This window comes from Trichosurus vulpecula, chromosome 2 (genome assembly GCF_011100635.1).
Source record: "Trichosurus vulpecula isolate mTriVul1 chromosome 2, mTriVul1.pri, whole genome shotgun sequence".
Taxonomy (NCBI): domain Eukaryota; kingdom Metazoa; phylum Chordata; class Mammalia; order Diprotodontia; family Phalangeridae; genus Trichosurus; species Trichosurus vulpecula.
The window spans coordinates 100,019,127-100,035,946 of record NC_050574.1 but is presented as its reverse complement, the minus strand read 5'-3'; the positions used below and the strand labels follow the sequence as shown (position 1 = coordinate 100,035,946).

General features: G+C 39.7%; 1 protein-coding gene across 7 annotated transcripts in view; it reads right to left on the bottom strand.

The window, feature by feature from the left end:
• RCBTB2 (RCC1 and BTB domain containing protein 2) overlaps window positions 1-16,820 on the bottom strand; it is a 56,098-nt gene that overhangs the window by 31,380 nt on the left and 7,898 nt on the right. For 3 of the 7 annotated variants that reach the window (XM_036746638.1, XM_036746639.1, XM_036746637.1), the window contains exons 2-4: window positions 9,059-9,167; window positions 5,348-5,389; window positions 4,733-4,797 (exon numbers count right to left, since the gene is read on the bottom strand). In XM_036746638.1, the coding sequence (XP_036602533.1) occupies window positions 4,733-4,774 (42 nt within the window). In that variant the 5' untranslated portion in view covers window positions 4,775-4,797; window positions 5,348-5,389; window positions 9,059-9,167. The remainder of the gene's footprint in view (window positions 1-4,732; window positions 4,798-5,347; window positions 5,390-9,058; window positions 9,168-16,820) is intronic. The other 4 variants (XM_036746640.1, XM_036746641.1, XM_036746643.1 and 1 more) reach the window with 2 other exon arrangements.

The window sequence follows — 16,820 nt, the reverse complement described above, 5'->3', positions numbered from 1 at the left end:
ATGGGGTATCAGGAGAGCAAGCAAGGCCTCATATGGGCTGTACATCTATTAAGTAACAGAGCCAGGGATCAAAGAAAAGGGAAAAGCTGCGATGGAGGACACTAGAATGAAGGAGGATGTAAAAAGGCTTCTTACAGAAGGCAGGATTTTAGCTGAGACTTCAAGGGAGCCAAGAAAGCCAGGAGGTGGGAAATCAGGAGTGAGAAAATTCCAGGCATTAGAGACAAGAAATAAAACTACACAGAGCTGGAAGATGAATGTTACCAATTTGTTTCTGGAGTGTGCATGTCCGGGAGAGGATTACATTGAAAATGATCCCATCTAAATAACATTTATTTATTAAACGCCTACCTATGCAGGACATTGCATGCTCACACAAATGACCATTACTGGCGATATAACTATAGTAACATACCCACTCATCTGCCATATAAGACTTTTTACAAATTCTACCCTGGAGTATACAACCTTGAATCCAGAAGAAAATGAAAAAAAAAAACCAAACCCAACCCCCTCCCCCCCAAAAAAAACCTTTGAGAATCAAGCAGCCATCATAAAGACCATGAACTATATGTGACAGCCAAAGCATCTGCTGGCCAACTGCCAAACAACAGTTTATAAAAATAGGGAGTAGATTAGAAGCAACAATTGGCAGCAAAGGGAGGAGATAAAGGAACTATAAAAAGCAACACGGAAAATCCCAGCACTCTCAAGACATTTGGGGTAAGAGCTATCATACCTAAACATATCAATGGATCTTAAATTTATCATTATATTACAGCACAGTACAATAATACACATTCATAACAAATCATCGAGGAAAGGTTAAATTATATTTTGTATGTTTTGTTTAAGAAGACAGGGAAATCCATAATATATTACTGCTGTTATTTACAATATTGTTTTATAGCTACAAAGACACACGAACATTTGAGCTTTAGTAGCTTAAAACTACACTAAAACTTTGGGAATTCTCTGTGTGTATGTGTGTGTCTGTGTGCACATGTGCACACATGTATGGGCACAGCAGGAATTACAATTCTCTTTTAGAGATGAAAAATACAAAGTTCTGAGAAGTCTAATGACTTCCCCAAAGTTACAGTGAATAGCTGGCACACTTGGGCCTTCTCTTTTCAAGTTGATTATTCTTTCTAACCCCACCCCCAAAAAAAGAGTGTTTAAAGGGTTATTCATTAGTCTGGAAAATCAATTCACAGCCTCCCCCGCCCCAATAACATTTCTCCTAAAGGTCCCCTGATCAAAAGTATATTTGCAAGCCCTGTAATTAGTTTTCTATCCTGACACCTCTATAAATCATTCTGCTCTCAACCTAATGGGTTGCTTATGTGATGGATAGTTGGTGTGTCAGCTAAGGGACAGTCGTGCATCAAATCTGATAAATCTGGCAACATGTTGATGTTTGTTAGACATTAGCTGGTTGCTCAGGTTTAGCCATTAGAGGCCCAGAGGAGGAAATCGAGCCCTCTAGCTGACTGCATTGTCAGGGGCAACATGGAACACTGACCCTCCAAATATCCTAAGCCTGTGGAGTACTATTGCTTCCTGGGAATACCACTAAATTCAGGGACCGTTTAACTTTGGAATTCTTTGGAATGAGCTTCTGCTAAGCAAGGAACATGTGATCTAGCCACAATCAGTCAGTCGCAAGGAATTTCATCTGCTTGGTTCACAGAGGAAAACACATTCTTACTACTGCCAGTAGTCGGGAACCAACAGGTAATGACATATTTATTTGTCCACTAATAACTGCACAGCTTCTTGAATGGAATGCAGCCATCTCTGAAGGAGAGAAATCACAGCCCAAACATACCAATCTGTCCAGGCCTCAACTGGGGGGGAGAGGTGTCTGTGGGGGGTGGGGGTGAGGGTGGGGGGTGGAGGATTGTGACCGAAAAAGAATAAGGCACAGGAAAGAGCACTTCTAAAAAGCTCCAAGGAATATGGTCCGCCTCAGACAGCTCCTGATTTAATATCTTTTAAGCATAGTAATAAATATTGTTCATGCTCATGTAAAAACTGTTCATTACAGCAGTAGGTAAAGGTAGCTAGCTCTCAATTTTTAGTGTGTAGATTAACATGCCCAACTACATATGGCTCCATTGCTAAGGCTGGCTTCAGCTTAGCACTCCCAGCACATCTGGACTACCTCCAGTATCTTCAGCTGGCACATGCTCAGTAAATGTGAATGACAATAATTTTAATAACAGCCTAAGCAAATCACAATCCATTAGACTGTGAACTCCCTGATGGCAGGGACTGTCTTTTGCCTTTCTTTGTATCCCCAGCACTTAGCACAGTGCTTGGCACATAGTAGATGGTTAATAAATGTTTACTGATTGCTTAATCAAGATAATGCTTATTAAATTATATTAATTTTAAATTAATTCAATTATTAAATTAAATTTTATTAAATTATTTTATTAAAAAATCACGGAGAAAAATAATTGTTTCTTATCCTCAGTTTTATATTATCTAAACTTCTGTAAATCCAGTAAGGGGCTCCTGGAGAGGAGATTACCAGTTCAGATAGGCAAGTGTTCCTCAATTTTGCCTACAGCACTAAAATTGAAGTGACTTGCCCAGAGTCACAAAGATAAAATGGGACTTGAACCTTGCCTTACTGATACTGAGGCTAGCCCTAATTGATCTCTTTATTTCATTTCTCTCCTCTTCTCCACATAAGTGCAAATGTGATGTTCATAAAGTACAACTCTGACCATATCACTGCCCTCTCTCAAGAAACTGACATAGCTCCCAAATGCCTGTAGAATGAAACACAAATTCCTTTGTTAGGCATTTAAATCCCCTCATAATCCAACTCCAGCCTTCTTTTACAAATTTATTAAATATTATTCACCTACATAAACTCTACAGTCTATCCAACCTAACGGGCCTCCTTCCTGCTCTCTGTCCATGTCATTTCATCTCCTATGCCTTTGCACAGACTGCCTCTTTTTACCCTCTGGCTGAAGTGCCACATCCTAGATGAGGTCTGTAACAACAATGTTACTTGCAGCTGCCTGTGTAAGGCCAATAACACCAGCACACAGGAGGGCTGCCAGCACAGGTCCTTTGATCTGCTTTTCTAAGGAAAACAACTTTAAAGAGTTAACAATCTTACTTTAATTAAACATACATATATCATTCACTTAGTTCAGGAGGAAAAGCCAGCACCCTGAACTTCAGAGCAAATACAAACAGAAATTATATAAAAAGAGCAAATAAACACCAATCAACAGACAGGTCTGACCATAGCAATACGTACACAGTTACCAGAGAGAAGCACCAACATCTGGGTTTTAAAAGCCAGGGGTCTCCTTAACGGCTACCCAGAGTCTCATCTGGCAGAATCACAGGACTGCTCTTCCAATAAGTGAGCCCCAAGCAAAATGCTAACATCAGAGTATATGTACACTTCTTCAGGGACAGAGGGCATCACAACCATGCGACTCAAACCCATGTGACCTAGGCCTTCCATGTGACTTAAGCAGGTCACCAAAGACTCCCGATTCAATCAAAGACTCTTGATTGAAAGAAAGGCAAGACTCAATAGCACTTGATTGCCTTAGTGCTGAGAAGCACTACAAAACAAAAAACAGCAAAAAGTCCCACCCTGCTTGCTATTACAAGGTCTATCCCAAACTCCCCCTTTGTTAGAATCCTCTTCTCCAAACCACCAAAAATTACTGCATATCGAATTTGTATCTATATTATATATTTTTATTTTTAGGGTGCTATATGGACCATTCAGAGAACCAGTCAGCCCCATACCCAAGAAGACCTGGGCTCAAGTCCCACCTGACACTCCTCAGTGTCAGTGATCCTGGGCAGGTCCATTAGCCTCTCCACATCTCAGGCAACTCTGTAAGACTTTTAAGTTTACAGATCAGGTGCAGATGCCAATGAAATCCCAAGTCCAGACAAAAACAATCTCAATATTTTGTATTTACTTCTCTTTGCTCATATTGTTCCCTGCACTCCTCATAGAAGCTAAGCTTCTTAAGGACAAGGACTGTTTCACTTTTGTCAGTGTCCCCAAGACCTAGTGCAACGCCTGGCACAAAGTAGGCCCTTATTAAATGCTTGCTGACTTGATCCAACATAGCAGTTGTTTAATAAACATGTGTCAAATGGGAATGCATAAATGCATGAATGAATGGACAATGTACTGGAATATGCATCATTAGAGGGAATACACACATCACAGAACTATGTGAGTATTTGAATAATGTGGAAATGATGCGATATAAGTTTATGGATTTTATTACAAAAGTAAGCCAAAGAATGATGTAACAAGTGGGAGGAAAATGATAATAATCAATGGAAGGCTAGAATTTAGTATCAAGTTAGTTCCTGATGACATCCAAATGGCAAGATTAAATGAAATTTTGCAGTAGCACACCTTTTCAAACATGGCTAATGGTGGACAAAATTAATAAAAACCTAAATGGGATGGGTAGTCATGTTCTACCACACTTTTTCCATTTTTACTCATTATTTTTCAGGAGATATGATTTGGCCTGTAACATAGTCAGATGGTAATAATGAAGCCATGTTATAACAGAGTTGTATGGCAGTAAAGGAAGAATATATGGATCCACTTGTTAATTTATAACTATCATATGAAAACCGTAAGAATACTGAGCTTTACTGAAAGAAATCAAACAACCTAACAAACATGTCTCAAGGGAGCAGAATGTTCTGATCTAACCTGGGCACGTGCTCCAGAAGAAAGAGTACGCTTGGCTTCCATGTGGCCTTGGTTCTGTGCAATCCCTGAAGGAAAAATGCATAGTAAAAATCAGCACTCTTCATGTTTCATGGAACCAGTCAGACCAAAACCATGCCATTCTTCACTAAAAATAGAAGTGATTGAATTCAGCTCAAAAGTAGAGGAGATAAGAAAGAGCTAGAAGAAAATCTCAGATTTAGGCATGGGGAATTCATAGTACTTCAAGGCTGAAATTTAAGGACTATAACTGTTCTGAAACCACTCTTTGTCCCTCCAATAAATCCTCATTATATACACTAAGAAAGTTAGCACCTCCAATTTAACTTCAGGGAGTGTGCTCCTTGTCTCTGAGAGGAGTCATGGTGGACTACAGGAGCAAATAGGCCTATTTTCAAACCCAGGGAATATGCTGATTTGTTTTGCTTGACTGCATTTATTTGTTACAAAAGAGGATTATGGTGGGGTGGGTAAATTGGAGTCATTATAAAGTGACAGTGATTTTTCTTTAAAGAAAAAGTATATCAATAAAATATCTTAAAAGAAAAATTTTTAAAAACCACAGCATTTGGGATAAAGGAAGTTTTTCAGTCTTACCAAAAAACTGGAACAAAGACTTTTCATTTCAGAATTTTCTTTCTATGGACAAGGAAAATAAATTTCACACTTTGATGAACTATAATCGTCATTATTGTTATGTTCCTTACAACTGGAAAGTCTAAAATAGAGTTCTCAGTTCTATTGAGACATAGATTTTGCAAGTTAGAAAATAAAGATATAATGAATGAAAAGGAGAATGAGTAGCAATGGCTGCAATGGACAGCGTGATCTGAAACAGCATCCTGTCCTATCTCCAAAATTCCTCCTCCCCATCTTGTGGGCAATAACAGAATAACAGAATGGGTTCTACAGGAAAATTCTCACAATTTACATAATAAGGAACAAATACAGCAGCAGACCACAAGAAATTTTAAACGGGATTCTGAGATTATGCAGTGAAGTGTCTGGTCCCACATTTATATGTTAATTAAATGAAATTCTACTTATTTCTCTCTAAAAGGCAGGATCATGCCAACTTACCAATGTTGGGTTCCTGATATACTAAGTTGGGGTCCAATTAACTGGGTTATAGTCCAAACTTTGAAAACCAAAGCCAGAAAATTCAATAAGATAAATCCCACCACAATTAGTTTTCCATTTGCAATACAATACATAGGAATCCTCCCTCCCCCATTAATTTAAAGAAATATATATTATGGCAGTATCTCTGCTAATGATGGGCGACCTTTGGAACATTACTTCATGGTACTCAAGTTTCTTCAGCTGAAAAAAAGGGAAACTTAGAATTTAAGATAGAATTGCATGTGAAGTGTCATGACTGCTATTACTGAGCTAAACGGAAAGTTATCAGTGTGGTATGGTCCACAAGTCACGAAGAGTCGGACATGACTGAACAGCAATAATTACAAAACAAATACTTGACTTTCAGGCAAGTTTCTCCAGCATATAGGTGAAGGGTGAAGCTACAAGGGTGAGGAGTTTAGACTCACATAGAGTGAGAAAACATTAAACCTATGCCAGCTTAAGTCTTTAAAACAGAATTAAAATCAATTTACAATTTTACAGTCTCCGTGAGCTAGTGTACCAAAAAAATAATAAAATTTAAAAAAATAAAGATAATCCCTTGGCCACCATTCTAGGGATGAATTCTGTCTCTGGTGGAATCGATTTTCAAGTAACAGACCAAAATGGCCCATCACTAGGCCCATACAAGAAGGCTTTTCAAGCTGGTTGGTCAGAACTGCTCCCCTGTCACAGACTTTGAGAATCCATGGTCATCTCTACACCAGAAGAAACAACGGAAGGAGGCTTCAGTAGAAATATAAAACTTATGTTAGTGATAACTGAAAATAAGCCCCTGCTAGCAAGGAAACCTTGTCCACATTTAATTCACATTCTCTATCCATTTCTGTAAAATGGGTTGGTACTCAAGTTTAGCCTGGGTTCTAATGGTTCCTATTACCTTGACTGGCCTAGACCTCCTCTACAGGTACTTGCTCTTGTCCAGCTGCTCTCCCCATCTTTGCACTTTTAGGTTTCACTCATACTTCTTCATGCGGCACAATAAACGTGACAGCTCCAAAGTCATTGATGGAGAAAATACTTTGTTATGGAAATTGGGACAGATTGTTTCCGTTTTTCATCTGTTGGGTCATTTTTGTTGCAGTTTCATGCTTGATAATTTTGGGGACTATCTGGCTTAACTGGTTTTCTCTCCAAGATTTCTGAAAACTTGCTTTTCTCCTCTTGTTTTTTGCTCTTTTGTGAGATGAGAGCATTCATCACCTTTCAACATCTTCCTTGGTAAGATGTTACAAACATGTTTAAATTCTAAACTGGTGTTTACATTGGTTGCCATATGTCTTCCCTTGGCAAAGAGATCAAACATATGCTGGCAAAGACAGTTTCTTGGCACTTTTGGTCTCCTAGTTGTGACATTTGATTTAGATGAATGATAATAGCTAACATTTATGTAGCATTTACTACATGGTACACACTGCACTAAGTGGCTTTAGAATTATTATTTCATTTGATCCTTACAGCAACTCTGGAAGGTAGGTGCTATTATTATCCCCACTTTACGGAGAAGGAAACTGAGGAAAACAAATGATAAGTGACCTGCCTAAAATCACACAGCTACTAAGTGTTTAAAGCTGAATTTGAACTCAGGTCTTCCTGATTCCAGGCCCAATTGTCTATCCACTATGCCACTTAGCTTGCCCAAGAGTCATTAAACTTCCTTAAGAAAGGGTGATAGCATGTTATTCCGTCAATTTCTCATTTTTCAGTATCAACAACTGTCTTAAAAGTTAGGGTGGGGATGTCTCAGTTTCATGCCATTGCTTCTTCTCATTTTTTTTTTTTCTAATTTACTACTGATTTTGATCTTTGCTCAAACAGGTCAATGGTCTGACTGCAGACAGACAACAGATTTAGAAATGTTAGGATTTTGTGATATTACTTGATGTCCAGAGCCTCCCACCTCAAGTCTTAAAAAGCTTTTTCAAGATACACAGGCATGAGACTTCTATATGGTAATATAAGACTTTATCATCTCCTGTTTCATAATTCTGATCCACATTTTCCAAAATATACACATGCATATCCAAAATATGCTCTCCTATGCATAGAAGTTGTCATGTCTTAAAGTATATGTTGATTTAATTCAGAGGTTCTGATCAAGTTCTTCATAGAATTTCTCCAACCTTCTCATCTTCTACAAGAGATGTTGGAACATAAATTCCAAATTAATCTTCTTACCTCATACTTCTGATCCTACCACTCCCCGTCTCAAGGCTTCCCACTGCTCACCAAAGAAGTCCAAATTCCTTAAGCTGACATTCTAAAACTGGTCCAACCAGCCATTCCAGCTTTACCTCTCACTTCTCCCTTACCAGCACACTATTCTCAATTAACTGCTGGCCCGTCAATATGCTTTGAGCTTTTCAACCTTAAGGGCAGCTAGGTGGTAAAGTAAATATAGCACCAGACCTGGAGTCAGGAAGACTCATCTTTCTCATTTCAGATCTGACCTCAAGACACTTAACTAGCTGTATGACCCTGGGCAAGTCACTCAATCCTGTTTGCCTCAGTTTCCTCATCTGTAAAATGAGCTGGAGAAGGAAATGGCAAACCCCTCCAGTATCTGTGCCAAGAAAACCCCAAATGGGCTCATGAAGAGTCAGAAACAACTGGAAAACAACTGAACAACATTCCAACCTTGCCAGCTTTGCTCATACTGTTCTCTCTACTTAGAATAAAAACTTCTGTCAATCTCTAAATCACGGGGTTACAGGATGCCAAGACTAAAAGCACCATAGAGATAATCAAGTACAATCTACTACTTTTATACAGGAGGAAACTAAGGCCCGGTCAAGTGAAATGGCTTGGAAGTGACACAGCTAGCAAAGCCAGGCCCTAGAGTCCAGGCTCCATGACCCTGCAGTCTGTGTCTTGCTGTGTCTCCAATCTCAGTGCACTGAAAAACATGGCTCTGAGAAGGGATCCACAGACTTCACCAGACAGCCAAAGGGGTCCATAACATTTCAAAAGAGGTTTAGAGCCCCTTCTCTTAACAGGTTCTAAACCATCATAAACACAGGCTTTTAAGAAATTGGTGTGATAAACATTTGTGCTATTAAAGAAAAACTCATTAAAGTAGGAACATTTTAATGTGTTTTAAAAATACATTCCAAATAAACTATTTAATACTTTATGAACATTTTATTCTGACAACCAAGTACATACCTGAATATTTTTAAAGCTTTAGGGCCTACTGTCCATCCATTTGTGATCTTGTTCTTTCTCTGCCCTTGTGAAGTTGTCTTCCTGATCAAGGTTAATGTGGTCGAAAATACTGTTAGAATAGAAAAGAACAGCGTTACCTCACAATTTCCATAAAGCTGTAGTTACGAGGTCAAACTGTAGATCCGTTTACTAAAATGACAGCATTAGCTAGGATTCCCAACTACTACAGAATAAAAAATGCAAAAAATTAAAATTTAAAAATCCCACAAAAGACAAAAACCTTATAACAAATACATCACTTTAACACAAGTTCCAGGGACGACCTCAGGATATTTGAGTGTCAAAAAATATATATAAATTATACTACACCTTGAAGAAAGCTGGGTATTTTAATACCAAAAATCTAAGTTTTGCTTATAAGTTTATTCAGTGTATTTTGAGTTTCTGTGTTAGTTTCCACTAAAGTCCAACTCTGAGACCTCCATGGGATGTCAGTTCTCAAAGGCTATGACAAGATCTGGCAGGTCCTATCAGGCTAGAAAGGCAAGTATCAACCTCTTTCTGTTGTCTGGAGTTCAGTGTAGTTAACTTTGGAGCTAATACACCTGAATTCTGGCCATAGGGTGAGGAAATTTTCTCAGCTACAATTCCTGAATAAAACATGGAAAGGTTACCATTTACCTTGATGGCAGGCATATCCCCAGTGACAAAATCATAGATCATGAAAGGGTTTAGGTATGGATGTTAAACCATCTTGGGGTTTTTGAAGTGTTTATTATAACTAGAGTGTCTTGATTATTTATTATTTCATCTGATGTAGCTTTTAAGGTTACTATATTTGCAAATAAAGAAGTTATATTCCAAGTCATTTTAAAGTTTTTACAGAGGAAATGGCATCTATTATGAGTAGGGAACTATAGGTATAGAACATTGCATATCAGATCAGACTTTTGAAGTGCTGCTTAGCTTTGGCGAACTCATTTATTTTTTCTTCTTTGTTGTAAAAGGCTGCTCCCTGGGAGGGGGAGGAGGAAGAGGTATATTGGGAAACATAGGTGATGTAAAATCAAAAGGTATCAATAAAAAGTTGTATGGGGTGTTTTTTTTTTCCTAATTATGCAAGAAGAGGCAACATGTCACAGCAAAGAGTAGTTTTGGAGTCAGGAAGACTCATAAGACCTGCCTGAGCACATCCTAGCTCTATGACCTCAGGAAGGTCTTTTAACCTGTCACTGAACCTGCCAACTTTCTGAGACTGATCTGGTGCAGGGAAGCTGCTGACCTGCTGTAGAAAAAGGTTCTCACCAAGCACTCCCTACACTGGTGAAACAATAATTATAAACACTATGCTACCTGCCTCAGTCTTTATGATATTCCACTTATATTATTAAATAATGATATTACATGATATGAATGTGAAATGTTGTATGCAAGGTCTCAATTTCCTTTTATGAAAATGGCTCACATTATCTATTAGGGTCCTTTGAGAGAAGGAGCCATATTGGTTTTCATTTTTAAGGGATATTTAAACTTTCACTGCCATAGCATTGTGCCTTGCAATTAACAAACATCTGCTGAATTGGGGTGTGTTGGATTTTTTCTTCAATTTACAAAATGCTCCTCACAAGAGCCCTACAAGGTGGGTCACAACAGTAAGAACAATCATAATCGCAAAGCATATCTACAAAGTACATTCTTCGCAAAAGCCCTCTGAGGCAGAGAGTATAAATACTGTTATCCTTGTTTTGCAGATGAGGAAACTGAGCACCAAAGAAGCTAAATGGCTCGTCCAGTGTCACACTGCCAATAGCATCAGAGCCAAGACTGGAAAGCAGAGCTTTGGACTCCAAGCTCAGGGCTCTTCAACACACTCTGGTTTAGACAAGATGCTTACTTTCCTCAACAGTAATCTGAGGTTGTTGGACTAGATCAGTGGGTCTCAAATTTTTTGCTCACAGCACGGTTCCTTGCCAAAGATTCTGGCACAATACCAGCCACACAGCAGTTGCAAGTAAGTTCCACACAAACCTCCATGCTCTTAACCAAAACTCACCTTGAAAACCACTGAACTAAATGGTCTCAGAGGGCCCTTCCAACTTGCAGTCTATGGATCCCTGGGTTCTCTGATCCCTTCCCTCCCGGAAATTTGGTGACAATATGATTTCTATACATAGATCATTTCCACCAGAGAAAAGAAAACAATTTTTTTCAGTTATTCCAAACATTCCCTAAATTAAACATTTTGGAATTAGATGCTAGTTTTACATATCAAGAATGGCTTTAAATGGCAATCTATGCTAAGTTGGTGGCAGAAGTTAAGCAAAGAAAGGGTGTATGTATTTGCATGGGAGAGGGAGAGGGAGAAAGAGAGGAAGGGAAGGGGAGAGAAGGGAAGAGAGGGGGAGAGAGAGAGAAGGAGGGAGAAAGAGGGAGAAAGAGAGAGAAGGAGGGAGAAGGAGGGAGAAGGAGGGAGAAGGAGGAGGGGAGAGAGAGAGAGAGGGACCAATTTTGAACTCAGGTCTTTTTGACTCTAAGCCCAGCACACCACCTAGCTGCTAGATGACGTCTAAGATCCAATCCAGCTCGGAATATGATTCTATGATTCTAATTTGATGTATGATATGAAATAAATAAGCATCAGTTAATTCAACATATTAGAAGGGCACAAAATTTCCCCTTTTCTGGATTCCTTTTAAGAAAAAATACTTCAGAAATACCACAGTTTTACAGACAGCTTGCATAACCACTGCTTTTAAATAATGCAATGGAAACTTTTCTACACAGAAGGGATGGGAAGAATGGCATTTTAATTGACAAGATAGGAAGTACCACTCCCTCACCACCCCCATCCTCACCAAATCCATTACATGTGCTTCTAACCCCTAGCAATACTGACCAAATCCCCTTTATAATGCTCATGCCATAGGGCTAGCTCTCCTACAAGACAGCCTGCATTTAAGCTATAATTGTTAAAGAAAATCATTCATTTACTAAACAGCATGCCATGTCATTCAATATACCCAGCCTAACATCTAAATATTACATCAGGAGTTTACTCCAAAGAGTGATTTTGCTCTGGAAGACATGATTTGATCCATAGCCAATACTGGTAGACTATTTTGCTTTGTAAAGCGTTTTCACACCTGCTTTCTCATTTGATCCAAATCTATATAATAACAAACTAGTTGCAATGGAATTCTGTAGGCCTGACACACGCATTGCAACACACAACCCAACCAAGAGAAATGATGGCCTAAGCATATCTGTTCTTTAAGCAGGACCTCCAGTTATTGTGCATGGGAAGAAAGAGGTATCTGATCCCTTGTTCCAGAAGTCCCACTTGAAAGATTCAGTGACTATTTGGATTTCCACCAAGAAGGATTTAGGATTCTACAAACATCCAATTAGAGCAATCCTTTAAATGATAATTGCTACTTTGGTTGTGTTCCTGAACCCCACACTGTTGCAATTCAATAATGTAACACCCAATTTATCCTTGCTTGGAGGGATAGAACCCCTCCCCAATCTCATGTACTGCCTATTCTTTACACACTTCTCACAGGTACACTCCTGTCCCACTGGCATGTGAGTGGGATGGGCATGTCGAATCACAGCCCTAAATAAAACAGGCTGCTCATAGAGCCAGGCCACTGGGGCCCACAATAGGGCAGCTGCCAAATAATCTCTCCTTTTTCTTTTTAGCCAGAATTGGGGTTTCACTGGTTTCAAAAAACTGGCTCCTGCTCTGCAAATTTAGCCTGAAGGAGTTGCCTAGGACACAGAGACATGCCCAGAGTCACAGAGCTTGTATATGCAGGGAGAGGGGGAGGGTCTTAAAGCCAGGTCTTCCTGAATCTGAGGCCTTCTATCTAATCTTTCCTTTTTAAAGTAAATAATGCGTTGAATTAAAAGCAGGTCAGATTCTTTAATAATCCTGCTGGCCTGGGTTGAACTGGCTGTGGGTAGCTACGGCTGTGTCTCAATGTGGGAAAAAGGAGATCATCCTCATGATGGCACAGGAACTTCCAGATCATCAAGCCAACAAGACAGAAAACTAGACATTTTCTCTGATCCTTACAACCTCTCAAAACTCTCCAAAATATTATGTGCAGGAGGTAAAGCACTTGCAGCTGACTCTACAATCTAAGACATCAAGAACTCTTAACAAGATAGCAACCTAATGAATTAGCAGCAGTGAAGGCTAACAATCCCTACCCCTAATGTATTCCCTCAGCACCTTCTCTCTCACCAGCCCATATATTATGGCAGGGCTGCACGACATGATCCCTGGGGTTGTGGTCTTGGATTCACTCAACAATTGTTGTCGAGTCATCTGGGCTGTGTCCAACTCTTAATGACCCGCTTTGGGGTTTTCTTGGCAAAGACACTAGAGTGGTTTACCACTTCCTTCTCTGGCTCATTACAGATGAGGAACTGAGGCACACAGGGTTAAGTGAACCACCCAGGGTCACTCAGCCAGATCAGAACTCAGGAAAATGAGTCTTCTTGACTCTAGGTGGGCACTCTATCCACTATATCACCTACCTTCCCACCTAGCAGTTCCCTTGCTGCAATTTCTGGTCTCTGCCAGCATAACCCCTGTCCTCACTCCACCATTCTGTGGTAACAAGCAATACAGTTGAACTCTAATGTTCAAATTCCCTCTAATCTCCTTTCCCCCTCCCAGGACCAGGAGGTGGAGGTAAAGGAAAGTGGAAGCTTCCTTTAGCCTACAGGAGCAGCTCTCAGCCAGAGAGCAATCTGGGGTATGACATCAGCATGTGTATGTGGAGGGGGAATGGGGAAAGTGAGCCTGAAGGAGAGGGGACTGGCATGTATTAAAGGCCAGTTCTATCCCCTCCAGATGTCACGCAGAGCAGGGACTGAGGCTGGTAAAAAACCAAATTCCTCAGCAAGGGAAGAAGCTGAGACAGCTTTATAGTCTAGCCCCCGGAGGATCTGCCATCAAATGGGAACAAGTCAGAAAGCAAGTATTAGAGGAATTAGAAGGAAAAAAGATTGAAATTACCAAAGCTTTCAGGAAGAAGAAAACTCAGTTAAAAACCTTGAGCACAAGCAGGTAAGTCAACAGGGAAGATATTAATAACATAAAAGAAGATGACATCCAGGACACCTAAACAAGTCCAAACATCTCTGAATAAATATTGCAAGATGAAGGAAAATGAATCAACTCTTGACAAGGGAGAAAACTTCGTGGATTTCCAAGAGAACATGAAACAACAGCAAGATGTTGCTGAATGGTCCAAGAGAGAAATAAGAACCATGAAAGCAGAATTTGTGGCCTGCACAGCAGAAATAATTGTCAGAACAGAAAAATTTTAATCCAATGTGACAAGTCTTTCTAAAGAAATAAGGGATAACACAAATACAGTGAAAGACAACTGAAGAAAAGAAACAAAAAATAATAATAGTAAAAGAAAATAGGATTTCTTTATAAGGAAAACATATTGATCTCAAAGACAGAACGGGTAAAAACAACTTAAGGATCATAGGTCTCCCAGAAGAACATGACAAGTCACAAACCCATAATGCAAGAAATAATAGAGAAAACTGATCAGGTCTTCTGAATTCATAAAACAAACTGCTAATCAAAAGAATTCAAAGATCACCTCTCAAAAACAAAATAAAAATGTATGCTGCAATCTCTAAGTCATACAGTGGTTAAACTTAATAATTCCAATGATAAATAAATTCTATAAGCAACCAGTAGAAAGATCTTCAAATATAAAGGAAAAGAAATGCAAATAACACAAGACTATTCTGCACCCTCCAGAAATCACAGAAGGCAATGGAATAATGTGTTCTGAAGAGCAAAAAGGGCTTAGGATGCAACCTAAAGTGGCATGCCCTACAAACATAAACCTAATCATCAGCAAGAAGATATTCAACGAGAGACATCTGAAGCATTCCTACAAAAAAACAATAAGCACTATATGTCAGCAGGTATTTCCTTTGCACACACTGAAGAATGATGGCACAGGGATTATTTTAGCCCAATGTTTCTCATGTGGATTTAGAACTAAAGGCACTATATGCACAGGATACAAGGATCAAAATATTTCTCCACTTTCCACTGAATCAGATGCTTTACAGTCAACCAGGAACTTCAACACTCTAATGACTCTGCTATAGAACACACAGGATCATAGCATCACACCATCAAGAACTAGAAGGAAACTTAGAGATCATCTAATTACCCTGTCTTAAAACAACCCTATCTGGAAAAAATAAAGGTATGTGCTAGTTTTGTTTTACAGAAAGAAACTAAGTCTCAGAGAGGTTAAGGTAATTGTGTCTGGTCACAAAGCTAATGTGCTGAAGCTGAGATTCAAACCCTGATCTTTATAACTAAATCCAGGGCTTATTCTGCTATGCTACACTGCAAAGTCACAGGGAGAGGAGAAAGCAGAACAAAAATAGGGGAGAGCAAATAGCCCAGTTCAGCTGGGATCTAGAATATATAAAGCACAGGGTGCATAGTGTGAGGTTAAAGTGGCAAAAACAGGTTGGAACTAGGTGGTACAAGACCTTGCGTGCCTTGTCTTTCATAAAAAGATAACTATTCTCCTTGTCAAGGTAAATATCTTCATATGCACTCTTGATACTATCCCCTACCATCTTCTCTGTCTCTCTTTTTCTCTCTCCCTCTCTTTTCCTTCTCCTTTCTCTCCTTCACTTACCCTTCTCTTTCCCTCTTTCTATGTCCTTCCCTCCTTCCTTCTCCCTCTTCACCTCTCACACATATTTAATCTTTCCTTACCAACTGGATCCTTCCCAGCTGTCTACTAACATGCCCATACTCCCTCATCCTGAAACAACTGAATGCAAAAAAAACCAAACAAACAAACCAAACACCTCACTTGGTTAGCCAAACCCACTATCATTCTATATCTCTTCTCCTCTTCAAGTCTAAAACCCCTTGAGAAGATCTTCTACAACTGGTGCTTCCACTTACTATCCCTATATCTGCCTCTAAGTCTTCTGCAACATCTTCCAACCTCGTCATTCCATCAACACTTCTCTTTCCCAAGTAACTGGTGATCTCATAATTGCCAAATCTAAATGGTCTTTTCTTGATCTCCATCCTTCTTGACTTCTCTACAGCCTCTCTCACTGTCAATCACCTTCTCCTCCCTGATACTCTCTTCTTTAGGTTTTCATGGTCCTGCTCTTTCCTGGTCTCCTCTTACCAGTCTGACAACTTCTTCTCAATCTCTGTTGCAGGTTATTCTTCCAAGTCATAACCATGAACTGCAGGTATTCCCCAAGCTTCTGCCCCGAGACTTCTCTTTCACTTGTAGATTACCTCTCTAGGTGATCTCATTGGCTCCCCTGGGTTCAACTATCACTGCTATGCAAATCATTCCCAGATCTTTATATCCAGCCTTGATCTCCCTCCTGGGCTCCACTCCCAAATCACTAATGTCTTCTTAGAGATTTCAAATGGGATGTCCCCTGAGCATTTCAAACTCAACATATCCAAAACAGAATTCATGATCTCTCTCCTAGAAGTCTCCTCCCTCCCAACTTTCCTATCACTTTGATGGCCCCACCATCCTTCCAGTCACCCAGGGCCACAACCTCAGTATCATCCTCTCCTCCCCACTTATGCTCACCCCACATATTCGGTCTATTGTCAATTCTTGTCAGTTTTACCTCCTTCTCACACCTGGTGGCCATTGCCTGGTACAGGTCCTCATCACCTCTTACCTGGACTATTGCAATAACCTTCTGATTTTCT